Source organism: Ctenopharyngodon idella, chromosome 21, assembly GCF_019924925.1.
Source record: "Ctenopharyngodon idella isolate HZGC_01 chromosome 21, HZGC01, whole genome shotgun sequence".
NCBI classification, from domain to species: domain Eukaryota; kingdom Metazoa; phylum Chordata; class Actinopteri; order Cypriniformes; family Xenocyprididae; genus Ctenopharyngodon; species Ctenopharyngodon idella.
Window position 1 is genome coordinate 15,261,474 of NC_067240.1, and position 23,651 is coordinate 15,285,124.

The window sequence follows — 23,651 nt, forward strand, 5'->3', positions numbered from 1 at the left end:
ACAATCGGAGTTATATTAATAAATATCCTGATGCATCCAAGCTTTATAATGGCAGTGAACAGGAAACAACGAGCATGAAGCTGAAGAAAGTGCATCCATCCATCCATCCATCCATCATAAACGTACTCCACACGGCCCTGGGGGATTAAAAAAGGCCTTCTGACGCGAAGCGATACGTTTGTGTAAGAAAAATATCCATATTTAACAAGTTATAAAGTAAAATATTTTGCTTCCGCCAAACCGTCTTCCGTATTCAACTTGAGAAAGTGTAATCGCAGTTCAAAACACTTACACTATGTCCTACGCCCCACCGTATTCAACTTATGAAAAAAAAACGTAACAACAACAACAACTTTTTTGTAAGTTGAATACGGAAGGCAGTCTGGCGGAATCTAGATATTTTATGGTGAATGGATGGACTTTCTTGAGCTTCATGCTCGTCCCATTTACTTCCATTATAAAGCTTGGATGCGTTAGGATATTTATTAATATAACTATAAAAGATTGTGTTCATCAAAAAGAAGAAAGTCATATTCACCTAGGATGGCTTGGGAGTGGGTAAAGCTTGGTGTACTTTTCATTTTAAAGTGAACTAATCCTTTAACAGAATGACCATACAGTTTTCTGCTATTCACCTAATATTCGCACAAACAGCTTTTTTTGATTTCCACCGACTTACCATGCAGAAGCTACAGTCGTGCCGTGTACCAACTGCTTGGACGCGATCAGGTTAACTGAATGACTCGTAACGTTCAATAGCTCACAAGTCCCCGAGTGTCTAAACTCGCAAACCGTACGCTCGGCCTAAGAGTTATTACACACACAAAGGATCTGTTTGTTGTCTCAAATGCTGTACAAATACAAAAGGACTCTTTCTTGATGGGTTTCAAAATACTCTGAGGGAACATAAGAGAAATGTACCATGACTAACTATATATATATATATCATTCAAATAAAGTCTTCTTACCCTTCTGAGAGTATATTAACTAAAATATTACCCATTACATCATCTCAGGCTGTTCACACACTGACTGTTGTGTTGTGTGAGTGACAAATTTCTGCTGTGACTCATTTGAGTTTGTTCATACTGTGAGATAGGTGATGACCTCAGCGACAGACACAAACATGGGAAAAAAGAAAACTTTTGTCTTGCCAAAAACAAAGGGTGACTACATTTCTGTCAAGTGCAGCTAGTCACACTCCCACATAAAAATAAACATCACACAAAAAGCCTCTATTCTAGACTAATATCGTAAACTAATTTAAAGAGGAACAGAACGGCAAATGTATCTGCTCTTTACAATAAAAGCTTTGACGGCAGCTACTTGTACTTGAGTTGGTGGCAAAAGCATTGAGCTGTAAATCTTGATAGAGCATATAAAAGGTTGCATCCAGGTGGATCCACTGATAAATAATTTAATTATTTACACAAAATTTACCTCAAGATCAATAAAGTGTCTTTCTATCTCCATCCATCTAGTTAAATAGCTTGAATGAATGAGGTTTACACAGGCAGCACAAATTTGAGAATGGAAGAGCAAAAATAAAAACAACTCTCTCTCTCTCTAACCACTTTGTGTTTGTTTACAACTGATATTAACATCCGTTTCTGGTGATCTGATCATAAGTTGTCAGGCAAGAAAGACGGTGTGTTAGTGAAAAGGTTGGCTATTTGCACTTAGTGTAAACGGACACTGCCAAGATTTTAAACTCTTGGTTTGGTGGGATGATTACATGTTGTATCCTGTGCTGTTGTACGGGAGACTTTAGGGCACGTTAGCACTTACACTACAAATGTGGTCACATGCATTTCTGATCAGAATACAAAATATTTTGGACCAATCTTACACCTGTATACTTGCAGCATTTTAGTGCTGTCCACCAACCTAGTTTTTGTTTAAACAACACAATGCAGTCCTTTGGACCAGAAAAGTGCCACTATAAAAAGTACCAAATGTTCCTTTAAATTAGAAAAAGATTGTGCGAACCCTGAAATCTGCAGTCAAATCTCACCTATAAGAGTGTTAATTACACTCAAGTTCAGAAAGCAGCCGTTAGGTTGTATTCCTGTCACGATGAGTGAAAGCTCAGTGGCACTGCACTCTTTAGAGTGAGAGGATTATGCCCTTAAAGAAGGCAGGGTTACAGAGAGCTGTGAAGTATTAAATATCTGTCTCAGTGTGTGTGCAAGTGAAACTTTAGACATCTTAACAATACCACATGAAGGCCCGACTGAGCCACGGTCTGAGACTTCTGTTCATTCCACATCCTTACAAGTGAAAAGTGAAATCTAACGCTGCTGCTCTGACGCGAGCAAAGAAACAGACCTCTGACCAGCAAGGTCTATTTGAGAAGAGTGGGAAGAGATTAGAGAGAAGCACAACCAGGTGTATGTGAAATTTGCAAGCCGTGGGCTTCAGTGAGGTCCGGTAAGCAGTGCAGCTCTTCGGAAAACCCTGGGTAACATGAGAAGTACTGACCCAGTTATTCACAGCGCAGTTTAAAACCAACTCTTGAACAGCTTGCCTGTGCTGAGAGAAAGAGAGGTATCCCTCACTAGTGCCAGGAAAATATACTCGGATGGGCTTCCATAACCTAAACGGTTACGGAAATATACTTTAGCAGTGACCACAAAGGGTTTTTAATATGAAGTCCCATGGGACGCACGCACGAATTCATTCGCAGAAGTGGTCAGCGATCCTTGCCGGGACAGAGTGTTCAACTCAACTATTGTTTGATGAAGCCCTTATGGAAAGCAACTACACTTTAAGGGGGATTCTCTGGCTAATCATTTACAAGCACTTACAGGCATGAAAGATATTAAAGCACTCTGGGTGCTCAGGAGGTATGAGCTCCCTGCAAGAGCTGTTACAGAAAATCCATTTAGTGGTGTAAATCTCTATAGCGCATGGTTACGCAGCACTGATCTGAAGTACAAAGCATGAAGTCAATGGCCCTGATGAGACTTGAAGGCTGCAGATGTGCTTTTAAGAGACACCTAATGCCTTTAAGTGTAAATAAAGTGAGATTAAAGTGAAGGTATGACCAAGAGCAAAATAAAAGTGTGGGAAAATAAAACGAGCAGTGAGCAAAAGGAGCAAAGACGACTTACAGAGGCACAACATCCCGTCTGCTCTGATTAACGCAGCATCTTTTGTTCACCCGAGATTCCGGCTGCACGCTGGAAGCTCAATTCAGAAGCCGTACTCCTAAACATTCAAGGATTCCCGCCTTCGATATCCATCAGTCAAGCATGTGTGAGAGAAAAACCGGTTGTTTTTGTCCGGCACAAATCCACTCAGCAGAACACAGATGTCAGTTGAGTTTCCCACCCCCTCCGGAGTGCCGTCCTGGATGAGTTGTTGTGAAGCACAAGGACTGAGGCTCCCCCTTTGGTGCTTTCCTGCAAATTTGCACAGAGTGAAGCGCTGGCTAGTTGGCTTTTTTTGCAGAAATCCAGTTTTCAGGGACTTCACTGCAGTTTGGCTTTCCTAGTAATTTGTGATGAGATGCTTCGGTCCTTCTCGCTCCATTTTATTTGAAATTCCTAAACATCCAAGCACACTCACTGAATGCTTAGTTTGCTGGCCAACACATGTGGTCTGGAGAACACATAGAAGAAAGTATGATGAAAAAAGCAGTTCTCCCTTTGCATATGTTGTGGTGTCCTTTCACCACACGCTCTCGTTTTCTTCGGACTCTATTGGTCTCCCCCCGTTCCCAACCCCCAGTGCCTCCCCTATTCGCTAGCTCTCAGTGGTACAGTCCCTGGGACAAAGCACAGGGCCGGTGAGCCAAAAGAAACAGTGGGGAGAGCTGTGAAGAGGGGGTTGCCCTTGTAGGAGCACAGAGCATTTCTCCAGCGTGTGCCCTTCACTCTGATCCTGATCCTCTGGGACCAGTGCAGTCCAGAGTGAGAGGAACAGAAGGGACAGAGAGAAATGTTAGTGCTGCACTGAGAAGGTCAGGAGAACCCTTCATGAACGACAATGGCTGCTTGAGGCAGCAGGGCTGCATTGTCTAATAACAACACTATTGTAGTAGCACAAAAGACAAAGAACGGAAAGAGCCTCCATATGTCTCGCACTTTGGCAGGGGGTATTTTCTATTCACAGCCATTTTTAATGACCTAATTATCATGTTCGTTGATGAAGACAATAAGGGCAGGTTAGGATAGTTGACTAATCCAACAAACTTACTATTCGAATAGTGAGGTTGACCAATTAATGCAGCTTTTTAAAAGGGATAGTTTACCTAAAAATGGTTTACTCACCCTCAAGTTTTTGTCCATACAAAGTCAATGAGATCAAAAACCATACAAACAAACAAGCTTTAGACATAATGGTGAGTTAATTTATTTAATCAAAAAACAGCATATTAGAATGATTTCTGAAAGTTCATGTAACACTGAAATCTCGAGTAATGCTGAAAAGTCAGCTTTGCCATCACAGGAATAAATTACAAATTTAAAATTATTAAAATTGAAAATTATTTTAAATTGCAATAATTTCACAATATTACTGTTTTTACTGTATTTTTGATTAAATAAAAGAAGCTTTGGTGAGCATAAGTGACTTCTTTCAGAAACATGTTTTCAAACTTTTCACAGGTAATGGAGTTCTTCAGACAAATCACCTAATGAGTCTAAATACATATTTATAATAAAGCTGGAGTGGGCCAGATGTTGTTTGATTAATGTGTATTACATGCCGGACAAAGTCAAGCTACACTTACATTATCTAGGTCTGTTAGTCCAAACTTCGCAAAAACCAGACTGGTACAATTTCAGTAAAACTAAAGCATTTACAACACATTTTAAAATGATTGCTTCAGTCTGACTGAAATCAAAATTTTAAAGTACATGCAACTCTAATTACCTATTTGTTGATTTTGAAAGTTTAACCTGACTTCTAGTTCAAGGTCTAATGATGACAAGACGTGGCCTAACACAACTTTCAGCCGTGCAGGGGACAGAGAAAAGCAATGGGTCACTACAAATGACATCACTTGTGCCACCACAGCACATCTGAAGGTGATTAAAAAGATTTTCCTGGAGAAGTGTTGTGAAATGCGGCAGCCAACCACACGGAACGCAAGAGAGATCCAAGAGTCCTGCTATTCGACCTGCAGAAATGAGAAATCCTTCCCTGGAGTCCCACTCGCTCAGAAACACATGGCTGCTTCAGTGGGAATGTGTGAGTTTGAGGAGGGAGGCTGGCTGGCATCAGATGTGTTTGAATGATTTCATGGAGGTGGAAGAGGTCATGCAGACCAAAACAAATATGAGAGCTTAGAGACTTGAGCTGAAATGTGAGGATGATTTTAAAAATGCCTTGGCTTAAAACTATGACATATGACGTACCATTTGCTAGGATAACAGAGTAGGTTCCAGCAAGATTAGAAACACATACATTGCAAGTTAACAAATGAATCATTCTCCTGCAAAGTCACACAACGATGACCTTTAAAGGGCCAGAATTGTGATTGCACTGAATAAAGAAATGCCAAGTCGTGTGATTATTCAGTTACCCACTAATGTGTCTGGAAGAGCTGCAAAAGAGCATTCTTAAGGGTGGACACATTCCAGCAGAAGATTTAACACCCTCAAGCATCCAGTTCCATAACAAATCCAGAGGCTGAGTGTGGAAAATACACATTTCTAAAACTGAGAAGAATTCACTATGGATGGGAGAGGATTGGTCAATTAGTGAGGTTGAATAGTTTATTTATTCAATAGCATTTATTTTTAACCTTAACATCTACCGCAACAAATAAATGTTAAAAAATTGGGGTAGTTAAGAATTGTTTACATAACTATTAGAATTATTTTTAATATAATATTCAAAATCCTGGGTATTATTTCAGTCACATTTCACCAAACAGTCAGCATGATAAAACCCTCTCTGCAAGGACCACAAAAACAGGTTCTGTATCTGTGAATTTCAAAGCACAAAAGAACCATGTACTGCATAATACAACATTTCCAAGATTACACAGATAATATCTTCAAATTCATTCCCTTTAATGCTTCATGAACCGACATCAAAGTACCACTTTTGTAATAAACTGCAAGACAATTTCCATTAGACTTCAAAATTGCCTGCTATTATGCATAATCTAATAGTTCTGCGCAATAAAACCTTATAGTAATTTCACCTATGTATTTGTTAAATCAGAATATATCAGTTATTCTGTATTGAAGGGCTGTGATTAGTGTACAATTGTTGCAAAGAAACATGTCTGATTAGGGTCTACAAACAATAACCCTAAACCAGCCTAATTATACACGGGTTCCTTATCACTTTTTAAGTCAGTCACCTCAGCCATACACATCATGTGACTAAACACTCTGGAGTCACAGGATAGCATCATAATGCTGACTGGCTGATAGGAAAACAAGAACACTAACCCATTAGCCCCAAACCTTGAGATGAAATGTTAGACAGACAAAAAAAAAAAAAAAAAAAAAAACACACACAATACAAACAGTCCAAAGTTCATTTCACACTTTTGAGAACCCCCTGATTTCACATTCGCAGAAATCTTATAAAATGTTCTACTGCAAGGAATCAAACAATTTCCTCTGAGTAATAGATTACCTCCAAACCAACATCTTAAAGCAGGAAGAAATCAAGAAAAAACAGATTCTGTGGCCACGGTGGCAAAATGAACTATGGAGCAGGACACAGCATCATCCACTGGATCATACATTAAAATAAGACACTCTCTCTGAACAGCTATACATATTATACAATTAAAATCCACTAGTGACCTAAATCATCCAGATTTGCCTAAACAGAAGCTGGGCATCCTGCCAGCTTTGCCAGGTAAATCCTTTACATGATTCCACAAATCGCGCTTCGAGAGGACATTCAAGGAAATGAGAAGTCACTGAGATGAACACGTCCGGTGAGACTGGTCAAGAAACTACTATAATCTGTAGCCAGATAAATACATTTCGCATTCTAGAGTGATAATACAAACAAAACATTACCGTGCTGGAAAAAATGTCTTTTCTGCGGATAGGGCGGGACTGCAGAGGTAAGAGTAAGTCTGTGCGTATAAAGTGGTCTTCCCACACGCTCTCCAACCCAAGGGGGATGGAACGAGTGGTATTTTTGTCGGGCTGCAGAGTGGTTGTGTTTTTGAGTGCATTGCCCTGTGGGCAATAGTGGAGTGCTCCATTGTTTCATTGCAGAGGAGGGACCCAGATACAGCAGTGCTTCTGAGGATAACATAACTAAGCAAGGTAGCTTTGAAAGGATTTAACGTGGATGGGAGATTGAAGTTGATAAGATTAAAACAGACGGAAGAGGGTAACAAACTAGAACTATAAATTGCTGTTGGATGACCAGTCATGACCCATCTTAGTGAAGTTGACAAATTTTTCTTTCTTATACACTACCGATTAAAAGTTTGGGGTCTATAAGATTTTTTTTAATGTCATCTCTTCTAATGTCATCATCAAAGCTACATTTATTTGCAAAAACAGTAAAATTGTTGTGAACCATTGTGAAAATTTAAGTTAACTGATTTCTATTTTAATGTATTTTAATATGCATTTTATTCCTGTGGTTATCTGTATGACCAAAAATGACAGAGTATTTTAAGTTCTTTCTGCTGTTATCAGAAAAATGCAAGGGATCGCGCCAGCGCCTCCATGTCTTCCGGTAAGCGCACTAATACTTTAGCATCCACACTCCACACAAACACTGGGATATTCGCCTAATAACAGCGCACATTTACGTAGGTTAACGTTAGTGCGAGTAGCCATGTAAAGTTGCTACTACTTGCATGTTTCAAATGATAAGCCATATTTGAGGTTGTTTGAGGTTGATGGATGTTAGGCGAATGTTTGGATTTCTTGCCCGACATACTGTAATTACCACAAGGACCCGCCGTTAACGATCTGGTCCTCATGGACTGAAGTTTTTTTTTTTTCTTCTTTTCTGCGACTAAGTTCCGACTAATAAAAATTGCTGACTAAGCCTCTTTCTAGACGACTATTAGGCCCTATATTTTGTAATCTCTAAATATAAATCCAAAATCAAAATGTGAAAAGACCTATATTTTGGCAGTGGAAATGGCAAATGAGCCAATGAGTGATCCTCTGCAACTATCTACTAGTTATAGTTGGTAATGTGTCATTTTTGTTTTAAAAGTGTTTTTTCCACCAGGTGGCACAAATCTTCCACTTAAACATGGAACATTTTCCAAAAATTATCTCCTTGAATAAAAATTAAAAAAAGATGATCTTCATTAAAGTGAATTATACATATAATGTTCCAATTTTATACAAAAATATACAAAAATATGAATAATTTTGAAGCAAATTAATAATAATAATAATAATAATAATAATAATAATTAAAAAAAAAAAAAAAAAAAACATAACTGCTTAATCAAATAGTGAGCAAAATTACATGTGTTGTTTTATTTATAAAAAAAAAAAAAAAAAAACTGTCTACTGTCTGGGATTGAACAGCCATCAAGGGAGTTCAAGGTTTGTTTGGGTTTTTTTGGGTATCAAAAAACAGATTCAAACGATAGAAAAAGGTATAATAAAAAATAAAATAAAATAAATCACCCCTGATGTGTTTGCATCCATCCAAGCACAAGCTAGTTATTGGGCCTTTGGCCCCATGTTCTGTTAATGCGGACAAGCACATTATGTCTTGCAGTGTGCAGTCAAACGTGATATCAGAAACAACTGGATGTGAGTAAATTACCTCATCCAAATATAATTTAATAATTACAAAGGCTAAGTCATTGACTTGCAGAAGTTTTCTGTGAGGGTTACAATATTCAGGGGGATGTCAACACTGATCTTGCATACCCCTCAGCAATGTGCAGTTGTGTACTAAACAGCTTCAGACTCTCAGGAACAGTCCCGCTCTGTTAATGATTTAGGTTAATTTGTCAGTTCAGCCCTCAGACATAAAAAGGTGCTTGCACACTAAAAACACACTGTACCACACAGATCGATAACAAAGCCAGCTCAGCAGCTAGTAAACATCCCAAAGAGATCTTACAGCATGGTTTCCCCAAACAGGGCCCACAGGAGTACAAGAGCAGAGGCTATCAGTACAGCACATCGCTTGATACAGGTACAACAGCGTAAGGCTTAGCCAAACATGTATTCTACTTGCATGCAGCCTGCGTGGCCAGTGTTTCAACAAAGAGGAAGTGGCAGCAGGTAGCTATTTACGAGCAGCAATGCTGAAATGCCGGTAGAGGGACTGCATGGGGTAGTCTGTGCTTTACAGAGACATTCTTCAGTAAAAGGCCCTCTTCTGAGATTGCTGTCAAGTGTAAAAGCAGTTTGATTCCTGATTCAGCATTGTTAATGAGTAGAGGGCAAGAGGCAGGGCTAGAGGGAGATTGGCAGGACAGTCAAGATCCCCTCCTCCAAGGTCTACTTCAGAGGCCATTTCCTCCTGAAATATCTACCCCACAACACCAGCTGAGGCATTTTGTCATTAACAAGCATACATGGGGTCAACTGACTAACATGATTTATGTGGCCACACATGCGCACACGGTTGGGCATATACGCATACTGCAGTCTGAGATGCTCTGATGGAAAAAGGGGCAGGCCACATGGGATGTCATGGGGTTTGTGCATCCACAACGCTGACTTGGCAACAGTTATGCAAAAAAAAAGTTACAAATAAGAATAAAAAGCCCAGCTTGCAAAAGTTATATGTTTTAATGCAAAATCTCACATTGAAGAGCTTGCCAAATATTAAATGCCTATTCCGCTTCACAGGGTCTTTACGCAGTGTTTACTGCATCCTACACACTAAGCAAAGGATATCTGTAGAAGTTCACTTTACTTGGCAAAACCTGTACATTTGGAGTGCCCTTCAACCTCACACACAAATAACACTTGAGTTGCAGTATGAATATACATCATACATATATACATAATTTAAATAAGCAGACTAAATTAGATAAATTGTTTAATATAATAATTTAATTATTACATATATATATACACACACACACACATATTATATATATACATATTATATATATACATATATATGTATATATGTATATATATATATATATATATATATATATATATATATATATATATGTATATATATAATATGTGTGTGTGTGTGTGTGTGTGTGTGTGTGTGTGTATGTGTGTATATATATATATATATGTAATAATTAAATTATTATATTAAACAATTTATCTAATTTAGTCTGCTTATTTAAATTATGTATATATGTATGATGTATATTCATACTGCAACTCAAGTGTTATTTGTGTGTGAGGTTGAAGGGCACTCCAAATGTACAGGTTTTGCCAAGTAAAGTGAACTTCTACAGATATCCTTTGCTTAGTGTGTAGGATGCAGTATATATACACACACACACACACACACACACACACACACACACACATATATATTATATATACATATACACGCATATATATATATATATATATATATATATATATATATATATATATATATATATATATATATATATATATATATATATATATATATATATGTACAGGTGCTGGTCATATAATTAGAATATCGTGAAAAAGTTCATTTTTTTATTGTAAATTATTTTAAAAAATGAAACTTTCATATATTCTAGATTCCCTACATGTAAAGTAAAACATTTCAAAAGTTTTTTTTTGTAAATTTGTTGATTAGAGCGTACAGCTAATGAAAGTCCAAAATCCAGTATCTCAAAATATTAGAATATTTACATTTGAGTTTCATTAAATGACCATCCCTACAGTATAAAATCCGGGTATCTTTTGTTTTTTGAAACCACACTAATGGGGAAGACTGCTGACTTGGCAATGGTCCAGGAGACAATCATTGACACCCTCCACAAAGAGAGTAAGTCACAGAAGGTCATTACTGAATGGGGTGGCTGTTTACAGAGTGAAATATCAAAGCATATTAAATGCAAAGTTGACTGGAAGGAAGAAATTGGGTAGGCAAAGGTGCACAAGCAACAGGGATGACCGCAAGCTTGACAATACTGTCAAGTAAAGCCGATTCAAACACTTGGGAGAGCTTCACAATGAGTAGAATGAAGCCGGAGTCAGCACATCAAGAGTCACCACACTCAGACATCTTCAGGAAAAGGACTACCAAGCCACTTCTGAACCAGAGACAATGTCAGAAGCATCTTACCTAGGCTAAGGAGAAAAAGAACTGGACAGTGAACAGTGGTCGAAAGTCCTCTTTTCAGATAAAAGTAAATTTTGCATTTCATGTTGAAATCATGGTCCCAGAGTCTGAAGGAAGACTGGAGAGGCACAGAATCCAAACTGCTTGAAGTCTAGTGTGAAGTTTCTGAAGTCAATAATGATTTGGGGGGGGTGTGACGTCTGCTGGTGTTGGTCCATTGTGTTTTATCAAGTGCAAAGTCAATGCAGCCATCTTCCAGGAGATTTTGAAGCACTTTATGCTTCCATCTGCTGACAAGCTTTATGGAGATGCTGATTTCCTTTTCCAGCAGGACTTTAGCACCTGCCCACAGTGCAAAAACCACTTCCAAGTGGTTTGCTGACCATGATATTACTGTGCTTTATTGGCCAGCCAATATGCCTGACCTGAACCTATGGGATATTTTCAAGAGAAAGATGAGAAACAGTCGATCCAACAATATACAGATGATCTGAAGGCTCAATAGTGCCTCAGCAGTGCCACAGGCTGATCACTTCCATGCCACACTTCACTGATGCAGTAATTTGTGCTAGGAGCAAGTCATTTGCTGTAATATGTCCTGCCGATCAAGTATTGAGTGCACAAAAGAACATACTTTAAAGAACTTTAACTTTTCTGTTTTGCAAATCCATTTTTTGATTGATTTTAGGAAATATTCTAATATTTTGAAATACTGGATTTTGGACTTTCATGAGCTGTACGCTCTAATCATCAAAATTTAAAAAAAAAACTTTTGAAATGTTTTACTTTACATGTAGGGAATCTAGAATATATGAAAGTTTCATTTTTAAAAATAATTTATAATAAAAAAATGAACTTTTTGATGATATTCTAATTATATGACCAGCACCTGTATATATAATATATATATATATATATATATATATATATATATATATATATATATATATATATATATATATATATATATATATATATATATATATATATATATCACTAATCACTATTTTGTGCAATCTAAGGGAAAATAGTAAAGTGACTGCAGGATTCTTCAGGTGTATATGTTTAAAGGTTCACAGTATAGCAGTTTTTAATTTCTAAACTATTTAACAACTAGTGCATAGTCCATTTCATGACTGAATGTCTGTTTGTCTTATATTTAATACTGTAAATCTGCTTGCTTTAAAGCAGTCTAATGTATAAAGTGCTACTTAAATAAGCATGCCTTCACTGAAGTGCTGAACAGAGCTGGTGCAAACATATCCACATCGCTATGATCAGATGCTTGCTTTATGCTGTCACCGCTGTCATTTTTGTTTTTTGTTTATTTTGTTACTGAGAGGAAAACGTGCAGTACATACTACATATTCTTTCGAACGCAGCGCGGATGGCATCGGGATATTAAGTGAGCTCTCAGATTCAATTTCCTGAGTTTTGGATTTTAACATGGCCTATTTTGCAAACAACTGACTCTTGTCGATCTCCTTAGTGGGTTCTTTATAGTTGAAGCCAAAATGAGTCCACACACTTCAGCTCCGCATGCCGCGGGAGTGGAATAATTTGCATAATTTTTTTTTCCCCAAACGGTTCAGCAGAAATCCCCGCCTTGCATCCAATTTCATTGGCTCAGGTTACAGTGACGGGTAGGTTTAGGGATCAGGGTTGGGTGTAGGCAATCGTTATTGTGATTGACATGGCCAATTAAATGTTTAGAATCGGTTTAAGGGCAGAATTTCCACTGAACTGGTTTGGGAAAAAAAAAAAAAAAAACCAAATTATATATATATTACACATTCACATGTATTCACACATTATACAGTATATACACTAACATACATTTTACTGGGGTTTCCAAAAAATTATTAAGTTTCCGTAAACAGTTTCCAACAGTTTAATGAGCACCGAATCAGCATATTAGAACGACACTGAAGACCGGAGTAATAGCTGCTAAAAATTCAGCTTGGCTATCACAAGAATAAATTACATGTTAAAATATAAAGCAGTGATTTTAAATAGTAAAATTTTTTCACTATATTACAGCATAAAAGAATTCCTACAAAAACATATTTGTATTACACTGTACCCTTATGCGAAGAGATATTTATATGCAGCTGTTCCCTGTGCTTCAACGTATATGCTCCCTGAGATTTGGATTCTCTTTTGCCGCACTTGTGCAATACTAGAAGACTGGTACGTACTTCACAATGTGGCAAGCAATAAATTTACCATTAAACAGGATAGGCCAAGGTGTGCCAGCATGCATAAAAGCCTGTTGAAACAAAACAAGAGTATTCAGTGAAAGAGTGTCTACAAATATCAGACACTGAAGAAATTGGAATGAGAGCCATGGATTAAACAACAAAGAACTGAACTGATGGAGTATTCATGTGTGGAAATGAACTCCTGGAACAGATTAGTTTTATGCTGGAACACAAAATATAGATACTCAGTCATCTAGGAGGCAGAATTAAACAAAGCATTTCCTAAGTCTCATAAATCTGGATAGCAATGTTAACAAAGCAGATGCTATTTCCTATAACTTGCCCATTAGCACCAGATGTTGCTGATCAACACATCAATATTGCCCTAAAAATAAACAGCTGACCGGTCCAAAGCAGGATGAGAACTCAAGATTTCATGGTCTGTGGTGGGAATGAAAAAGAAGGAATGAGAAGAACGTTTTGTTTTAGTATTCCGTTCATTCAAGAGCCCTTAGTTGCAAACACAACTGCCACCCACTCCTTATTAAACTAGCTGATTTGATAAAGAGTGTCGTGCTCTGGACTTGCTGTTACGCTACGTGACTCCACTCCAGATGTACATTGAGGGCACAAGCAAGTGCCCATGTCAATGTGATGGCTGAACAGTGACAGCAACCATACTGGCTTGCCTGACCTGTGGGTTAGAGGCTGGATCGCTGCTCCAGGCTGCCTAATAGCTCAGGAATAAATGTGTCATGTGTACCAGCTGAGGGGTAAGAGCATTTGACTTTCTCCACAGGCATTATAAATGACTAAGAGATGTGAAGATAGATTGCTAGAGAGACACAGAGGGTAAATAATAATAGTCAGGCTGTGGACGGTAATTCAAACAGCCCGAGACAGAGCTGAGAATAGCACAAGATGAGCCCTGCTGTTGAGAAGCACACAAGATTGATGTATCATAACTCATGGTGACAAAATTTAAGAGGAAGAGAGAGAGAAAAAAAAAAAAATCCAGCTTCTGATGGTAGCTGGTTTTACATGTAGCTGGTTTTACATGTGTCAGGCTAGTCAAAACAGGTTTTCACCTGTTCCTAGCTGGTTTTGGTGACTGATCAGCTGGTAGACCTGGTTCTGGCTAAGCTAGTTGACATTGTTGCAGAAAACAGCTTAGATTGCTTGACTAGCTAGTATGACCAAGTTTTTTTTCCAGCAAGGGACTGTTTAGCCCTAAAAGTAAGGATGCATGATTTTCAAATTCTGGCATATAATGTATTTTACTGAATAATAATTTTCATCGTATGGCCGATGTGATATTAGCTAATACAACAATTTTGCATAAAAAAATAAAACACTAAAAACTAAAATTATTTTAAGTGCTACAAGTTCATTTAGGCATTGCAACATTATAATGCATGAAAAACTGATCCTGATTTTGAGATTTTCAGTGTTGTAAAATCAGGACTTGACATTAAGCCTTGTCATGTGCTTGTCATTTGGACAAGTAAATTGGCCATTAACTTGTCAAAATCTTAAATTTGATCAAATTCTATTAGAATATTAAGACATTACACTTTGAAATGAGTTATGTTGAGAGTTGAGACAAACTCGTCTCCCCTCACTCACTCGTTTTATTTGCTCTGAATGATTATTGTTTGCTTAAACTTTGGAGTGGGATTGCGTGTATTGTGCTAACTTTTACTCCTTCCCACAGATTTTGTGCTCACACCCAAAGTGCACGCACATAAAGCTGCCCCTAATTAATATTAAAAATATCTATATGGCAATTTTTCCCCACTGTATCTATGTCAAAACTGTGGCCAGTGAAAATACTAGAGATGCACCGATTGCAATTTTCTTGGCTGATTCAGTTTTTTTTCTTCTTTTTTTTTTTTTTAAGTCTGATCTGCCAATACTAATTTTTGCAGATTTCGATTTTCTAAGAACTATAATTGACAGCATATACAAACAAAAATCTACTTTTCTTCAATACAAAGTTTTATTTTCATGAAAAAAAAAAAAAAGTACAAATAAACAAATTGCAAAAAACAGCACGAATAAATATAACTATAAAAAAGTTTTTCAGGTTAAATAGGTTTTTATTCAGGGAAGAAAGACTACAGAAATTAAAGTAATCAAACGTAAAATAATACTGGACAGTCTTCACTGTAAAAATTAAATACAGCTTACAATTAAAGTTGTAAAACTTATTCAGTCAAGAGCAGAAAGTGATTTTCTTTGTCTTTTGTTCTTTGATTAACATGACAGACAGCAGCAGGAATATTAGGCTGCTGTCACTTTAAGAGTTTATGCATGGACCCAAAATACGGTTACACAACATGTGTTCTCTTTCTCAACTATTTAACGTTCCAAAACTGACTGTTTAACTGAATACTCGCCAAGACGGGCATTTTGACAATTTTGTATGTATCTGACTAAGTACAGTACGCCACTCATTTTGGTACTTGTGGCTCACAAGCTGTTTGAGACCAAGTGGCTTGTGCGCGCTTTTGGTGTGAGCGTGAAACCTGCGGGAATTACTAAAATTCTGTGCAATACAAGCACTATTTAACTGGAGCGAATGAGGCGAGAGAAAGAGAGTGAGAACGCACAGTTGACGTTATTGCCTGAGCCGCTGGAAGCAAAATGGATCGGCTCGGAATCAGAAAGACGTAAGACTGACCAGTCAATCGGTGCATCTCGGTGGCTAGTAATCATCATCGGTGGCTAGTAACTTTGGAAAACCACTAGCTGTTGTTTGAAATCAGTGTCACCTTTTCAAATGTGATTGTATTCAGGAAAAGCAACACTTTTGGTCATGTGATGTTGCTTAACTGTATCATATGTTGTATGTTAAATGTATCATATGTTGCATTTTTGTTGAACTGTTACTGCAGTGTTAACTGAGTTTCTTTGTGTCTGCCGCACTTCTTTGTTTCCATTTCTCCTTGAGACTCTGTGTGAGCCTTAACAGTGCAACCTTGTTACCGTCAGTACATATATATATACATACATACACACAGTATATTGTTATACACTATCAATCGCCACTTACACTAAACGTAATAAAATCAGAATCATTCTCGCGTTTTGGGGATTCCCTATTTTTTTTTTTTTTTGTTATTTTAAATCAGGCTACTTGTCTGGTCGGGCACGTAAAATTCTCTTGACCCTTTAAAAATTTCACTTGTCCCGGAAAAGCGTTAATGTCGAGCCCTGCAAATAAATTTTTTTTTTCTTAAATAACTGAGTGTAAGATGAAGAAATTTAAATGTAAACAAGTGGAAATAAGCATGCACAATTAAATATCAAATACTAATAATTCAACAAAATCAGTCGATGACTGCCATAAAATCAATACACCATGCACTCCTAGCTAAAATATGAAAGACTTTAATATTTTAAAACAGGAGCAGGTGGAACTGATTTGAGACAAGCATACATTATAAAGAGATGCACGACGGACCACAGCAAATACTGGGCATTGAGCACATTCCCTGGCACAGGCCCGACCCAATAAATGCTCTGGGTCGGGGGGTCGTATATCCAGAGAGTATACCGAGTAGCTACAGTATATGAGCCTGGAGCAGAAAATGGGGGAAGGGACAGTGGCACACTAAAAACTTGGCCACTGCCCTCACTCATTCACTAGTAGGGAGGGGTGCCTATGGAAACTATTTCCTCTGGTACCAGTCTCAGAACACTGGTACAACATACACGTGTCATCCACACACATTTCCGAGCGGCTGGCGAACTTAAGACATATCTGTAATTGAATCTAAGTTGCACTTTTGTCTTCCACTGGCTGTGGTTAGCGGACGGTGCCAGTTACCACACGGTTGCAGTACAAGGCTGAGCAATGGCCATGAATGGATCAAGAAGACAAGCCCTCCATTGTGTACAAGAATAAACCAACATACACTTGGCGGCCATATCCAACAGCACAATTAAGACATCAAATGCAAAAATCACCTCCAGAGCTTTAAACCGCAATTGTTTAAATGTCATGCAACATAAACACAGGGCAAAAAAAAAAAAAAAAAAAAAGCATTTAAGAAAATCTAAACAAAGTTTTGCTAAAAGCAATGTCGTATGAGCATGTACAGCAATGTAACAGTAAAATCAATGAGTGATGCTACAGGCAAAATGGTTAATGCCACGTGAGCAATGCAGTGATTACTGCTAAACGTTTTGCAGTGAAGGCCATGAAACCCTCCCATAGTGGCACACATTAATGTGGGCAACAGCTTCAACAATAGTACAACAAATGGCAGCTTCAAAAACTGGTAAACTATATGGTACCATTCACAAGTTTGGGGTCAGTAAGACTAAAAAAAAAATAAATAAATAAATAAATAATGAATTCAGCAAGGATGCATTAAATTGATATTTGAAAAGTGACAGTAAAGGCATTTAGGTACAAATGATTTGCAATTCAAATAAATGCTGTTTTTGAACTTTCTATAAAACTTTGTACAAATGTTTAAGAAAGGTTGGTAACACTTTACAAAAAGGTCTCATTTGTTAACATTAGTTAATGTTTTGACCACCGTCAACTAACAATGAGCAATAAATGTGTTACAGTTTTTATTAATCTTTGTTAATGTAAGTTAATAAAAATAGTCGTTCATTGTTTGTTCATGTTAGTTCACAGCGCGTTAACTAATGTTAACAAATACAACTTTGATTTTAAAAATGTATTAGTAAATGTTACATAAATTAACATTAACTAAGATTAATAAATGAAGTAGAAGAAAAAGTAGAATTGTTCATTCTTACTTCATGTTAACTAAAGTAGTTAACTCTCAGGGGTCGGCAGTCGCGTCGGCGATACCACCTCTGTTTTTTTTTCTTACTAATGTGAAAGGGACTCAAAATACTGTCAATTTTGGACTTACAAATAAGAGTTATACATCATTCAAAACTGTGAAATGTCTTCTTTTATTTGTGTACACTCACAGTAAAAACAAATGATGTGCTTTTTGCAAAATAAAGAAAACTAACATGATGCACAATCTGTAGTCTCTTTCTCAATGAAGTCCATTCTGATAGTCGTTAGAAAATGAACTATAACTTAGAGAATTCTTATCACACAAACATGAGACATATGTCTAAAGAAACGATAAAATGTCAGGTTTTGAATAATGTAAGTCAAAATCGAAAACAAATATTGTCTGTTTATGTAATCTGTTTGAAACGAGAGATGTCTGTCGTTCGCAAGTCACCTCATTATCCGCTAATGCGGCCACGCCCCCGGACAGCGTGCAGCATTCAAATGCAAATTCTGGGGTGATCCATGCAAACAGAGTCAACAATGCCCACATCAACTCGAAAAAAACTCATCAAGCTTAGTCAGATTGACGTACATAGTCAGATGTACATCGTTTTGAGACGCAGGTGAGGAATAATTCTGGAAGAAATTACCTCAGAGGAAGAGCACAACTTTTCAAGGATCAACTTGATCAAGCTGATGATTGTGAATGGTAAGTTTTTTTGGTAACACTTTACAATAAGGTTCATTAGTTAAACATTAGTTAATGTATTAACTAACATGAACTAACCATGGGCAATACATTTGTTACTGTGTTTACTAATCTTCATTAACATTAATGAAAATACAGTTCATTGTTTGTTAATGGTAGGTTACAGTGCATTAATGTTAACAACATTTTAATAATGTATTAGTAAATGTTGAAATGAACATTAACAAAGATTAATAAATGCTGTAGAAGTGCAGTTCATTATTAGTTCATGTTAACTAATGTAGTTAATGTTAACTAATGAACCTTATTCTAAAGTGTTACCTTTTTTTTTTTATTCTTAAGTTCATTTTAATTGCGATAGTGTCTGTGAATATTAAACCACAAAAAGACTGTTTAAATATGAATCCTGCATATTCTGAAAATGCAGCTTTGCATCACAGAAATAAGTATATTAAAGTAAAGATTAAAGTATATTAAAATAGAAAACCCTTATTTTAAATTGTAATAATATTTCACAATATTGCAGTTTTTTCTGTATTTTTGATCAAATAAATGCAGGCTTGATGAAAATCTTTTGACCAGTACTGTAATTTAAAATATAATAGGCATATACAAAATTTTCTTCACATGATGTGCAATAATACGTGCATGCATGAGATCACAAAAATCATGTTTTCTGTTAAGAGTGGACATTATATTATCTAATGTTAACTAATGAAACTGTAAAGTGTTACCAAAATGTTTCTTTAGCATATTAGAATGATTTCTGAAAAACTGGAGTAATGGCTGCATTCTATTTTAAAATTATTAAAATAGAAAATTAACTTTAAATTGAAATAATATTTCACAATATTACTGGTCTTTACTGTAGTTCTGACCAAATAAATGTAGCCTTGGTTAGCAAAAACAAAAATCTTACCAACCCCAAACTTTTGAATAGTAGTGTATATTGTGCATCAGATATTATGTTTACATTAATTTGTCATACTCAATGTAAAAATAAGCAAAATGAGCACACACAAATACATCTCTCAAATCAGCCAATACCAATACATTCTTTTAATGATTATCAATGATAACCTATATGGTACTAATATATCATGCATCCTTAATTAACTAAATCAAGTTCATGGCAAAGCATTCAGTATAAGATTTGTAGACAACAGTGTTTCTCTGGAGCCATTTCTGAATGCCAAGAAATCCACTCATTCTGCTGCTCTTTTGGGAGTATCGTCAGTGATCTGCCTGTAATTACAAACCATTCATAAATCACCAGCAGAAGGATGACATGCCTCTGGTAGGAACTCAGCAAACATTGCTGATGTATCCTTGCCAGCTGCTGTCGTACAACCGCAAGCTCATCCATTCAGGGCTGTAACGGACTTCTCCGGATTTAATTGTGTTTTGTGCATAAACCACGATTATGTAGCAGAGTAAAGAGAATTATTGATGTTCTTCATTGTCGCCATGGTACCCTGCTGCACAGGCTGCAAACTGGGACGATAAAAGAAAGGAGCTGCCGCCCTCTACTGGACGCCAGTGCGGGCTACAACCTGCTGCACCTACATGATGGTTTGGTTTACACAACGCTAGAATGACAATAATCTATAAACAGCAATGCAGAAATGTCGACACTGCAACATGTGAATGCAAAATAGCTGTCTCATATTTCGGCTTTCCCAGGGCAATTCCTCCAAAAGCAGGATTACTATTCAGTGTGAAGGCCCCCTGAAGAAACCACTGCTTCATTCCCTCCCAATTGTCTGGCCCTCGACACCATGCCAATCTATTTTCTCATTCTGTGAGCGCTCCATTATACCCTTAATCCCAAACACAGAAGCACAGAGATCTCCGACACTGTCGCACCACCCCACCTCCTGTCCCTACACAACAAGGCGCTATTCAGCATTCCCACCAATCCTTTTAGGCTTTCACTGAGCCTTGATACAGTTTTTAATGAGAAATGTAATACATGTGAAAGGGAACAGCAATTCTGAAAAGACACTGCGAAGAAGCAGAATCTATTCACCAAGTCTGAAGTACAGATAAGTAAAGATTTCTTTCCCACATCAAAAGATGTTGCAAGTAGGAACGGGAATATCGGGCATTATGGGCTCACTGTTTTTCTTTCTTTCTTCTTTTATAGCATCTAGCATCATAAGCGTCATGTTCTAAAATGTAGTCAGGTTAAAAATAGTTCTTTAAAAAACACCCTGTCTATCGGTTTGTTGAAAGGAAAAACGTGTCCTGTGAATGCCCTCTAATCCCCTCCAGAGTGTTGAGCTCTGTTACTGCCTCACACTGAAAGTCATCACGCACAGTTCTGACCTAAACTGTCACACTCCTCTAACCTAGTGGTTTCCACCCTTTTTCTCATGGGACACAAGTCATATGCTTCATGAGTCATATGTTTCACAAGTCATATGCTTCACAACCACACCCCCCCTTAAAGTATACTTATGTGTAGATAGGCTTTTGAAACCGATAGAAAGCAGTATTCATAGAAATTTTGCTTATCCTATTAAATTGCTTGCCAGTTCATCTTTATCAGGAACCCTTTGCCTGCATTTTTTCAGTGTTAAATAAGCAGCGATTTTATGAATTGCTAAATATAATTACATACTTTCAATTTGTCATGTTCATTTGTTTTGATCACAGCCAGTTCACTGAACAATAAGAATTTTTATTCAGTATGATTCAGGGTTCATTTTCATGGTTCTTAAAGCTAGATAGAGCTCAACAGAATGGAACAGAATGCAAGGAGCTTGAAATACATTTTTAGAAGTGTAAACCACTTTTAAATGGAAACTTACACTGGAAAAAACACCCTCATTTTTATTATATATGAAAGACTTCTGTTTATTAGCATGGATTATTTGAACATGATTACGAGCAAAATCATTAGCTTCTCTAAAATCCAATGCACTCTTCGACACCTTAGATGGGGCTGATGGGTGGCCTCATTTTTAATTTTGTTAAAAATGAGGCCACCCATCTGCCACATTTTGGTCTATTTGTGTTTAGCCGTTACTAAACTTACATCAGTGTGAATTTTTATGATGGTGAAAAATACATTAACTGATGAGCTAAAACATTATGACCAGTCACAGGCGAAGCAAATAGAATATTGTTGATCATCTCCTAACCAGGCCACATATTAAGTTCTGGGTAGATTAAATGGTAAGCAAACAATCAGTTCTTGTAATCAAGGCGTTGGATGCAGGAGAAAGGGGCAGGAATAAAGATCTGAGCAACTTTGACAAGAGCCAAATTGTTAAAGGCAAGGCGACAATTGAATCTTGACGTATGTATCGAGATGTATGGTGAAGTAGTTGGCGATGCCCAGCCCAAGCAGAGGAAATAGTCATCTGCACGAGTGCTACTGCTGCTGTAGGTTTGAGAGGGATGTTATATCACATTGATCCTTGCTTTTCAATTCCCTGGAGCCTTGCATTAGAGACACGCTGCTGTTCCTCTCCCAGCTGTGGCACTTTGGTGCCATCTGCACACCCTTGACATTTTATTGCATACAATAGAATTTAAGAATTTAAGAATTTAAGCATTATAAGCATGCACAATAGAATTTAAATCTCCCCCTCTGCCTCATTTTCAACACTGTCCCTTTCAAGTCCGGTCACTGAGAGCCACTCTGTAGTTAAAGCTGGTTTACAGTTATTAAAAGGCTTAAGAACTTACCTGTATTGTCCCAAAGTCAACATTTTCATAGTGGAAGTGGGCACATTCGGCTAACTTTGGGAAGTGGCCCTTGGTGAACGAGAGCCTGAAAAGATCACAAGTCGAGTTTAATACTGAGCTATTGGAAACATGAGGGATAGTTGGCAAGTGAACATGAATAATAATGCCTGCCAATACAGTCAAACAACATTTTGCAGAAACTTACTTTTTGACATTCTTCACCTTCATACTGGCGGTGCTGCTGCAGGAGCGCATGAGGGGCTCAGAGGTCAGCTCTGGAACTTCAGCACTCCGTGCCTAAAAAAGAAAGATCAGCATGTGATCAGCTTAAAAAAAAAAAAAAAAAAAAAAAAAAAAGAGAGAGAACCTGACACAAATCCCTCTCACACAGTGCCATCCTTACAGTGCAGAACACTGTATAATAATAAGAATATCATTTAATGCCACTGAGTACCTGTAGGCACTATACAACAGATCTGCTGAGTAATGGACAGGAAGAGAAAGCTACAACAGGGTCAAAGACACGTTAAACAAATATGCCAAAAAGCTGAATGACCCTGAACTGTGGTTTACAGTGCGCCATGCCTCTAAATCTTTTGACAGCTGGTATGCTTTATAAAACTCTGTTGCCAGTCTTTACAGTGCCTAGCCAAATGACAGATCTGAGAGAAATGAGTCATCTGGCAAGGCCAACCAAAACAAGCTAGTGATTCAGAACGCCCATGAAATATGAATTATGCTTTGAAAGTGTGGCTCTTAGAAGCCAGAAACAGGCTTATTAAAAGTCTCTTGACCATGCAGCCTTCAAATGAGCCATGCGGCTGAACAGACCAGTTTCTGCTGGTGTAAAACATGGTGTGAAAGCTCGACTGGGGCTGGTCCAAATCTAGTTCCGTTTCATTATTTGTAACACCCAGTCTGTTGATCATCACAGTCTCACTTCACTACAAGTGACAGCGAAACTAGGTCACGACAGTGAAAAGACAACAGCGACTGGAGCTTGATGACCTTGACTGTACAATTAACTAGTTAAATTAATACCCTGGTACACAATGGTATAAAACTGAGCCAAAGAGCATTAAATTAATTCACCATA

The 23,651-nt window shown here is 37.4% G+C and overlaps 1 protein-coding gene across 7 annotated transcripts in view; it reads right to left on the bottom strand.

Moving 5' to 3' along the window:
- arhgap32b (Rho GTPase activating protein 32b) overlaps positions 1-23,651 on the bottom strand; it is a 106,305-nt gene that overhangs the window by 31,534 nt on the left and 51,120 nt on the right. For 6 of the 7 annotated variants that reach the window (XM_051878920.1, XM_051878919.1, XM_051878923.1 and 3 more), the window contains 2 exons: positions 22,761-22,852; positions 22,556-22,640 (listed from right to left, as the gene is read on the bottom strand). In XM_051878920.1, coding sequence (XP_051734880.1) covers positions 22,556-22,640; positions 22,761-22,852 — 177 coding nt within the window. Of the gene's footprint in view, positions 1-3,113; positions 3,653-22,555; positions 22,641-22,760; positions 22,853-23,651 lie in introns of those variants that run through there. The other variant, XM_051878924.1, reaches the window with a different exon arrangement.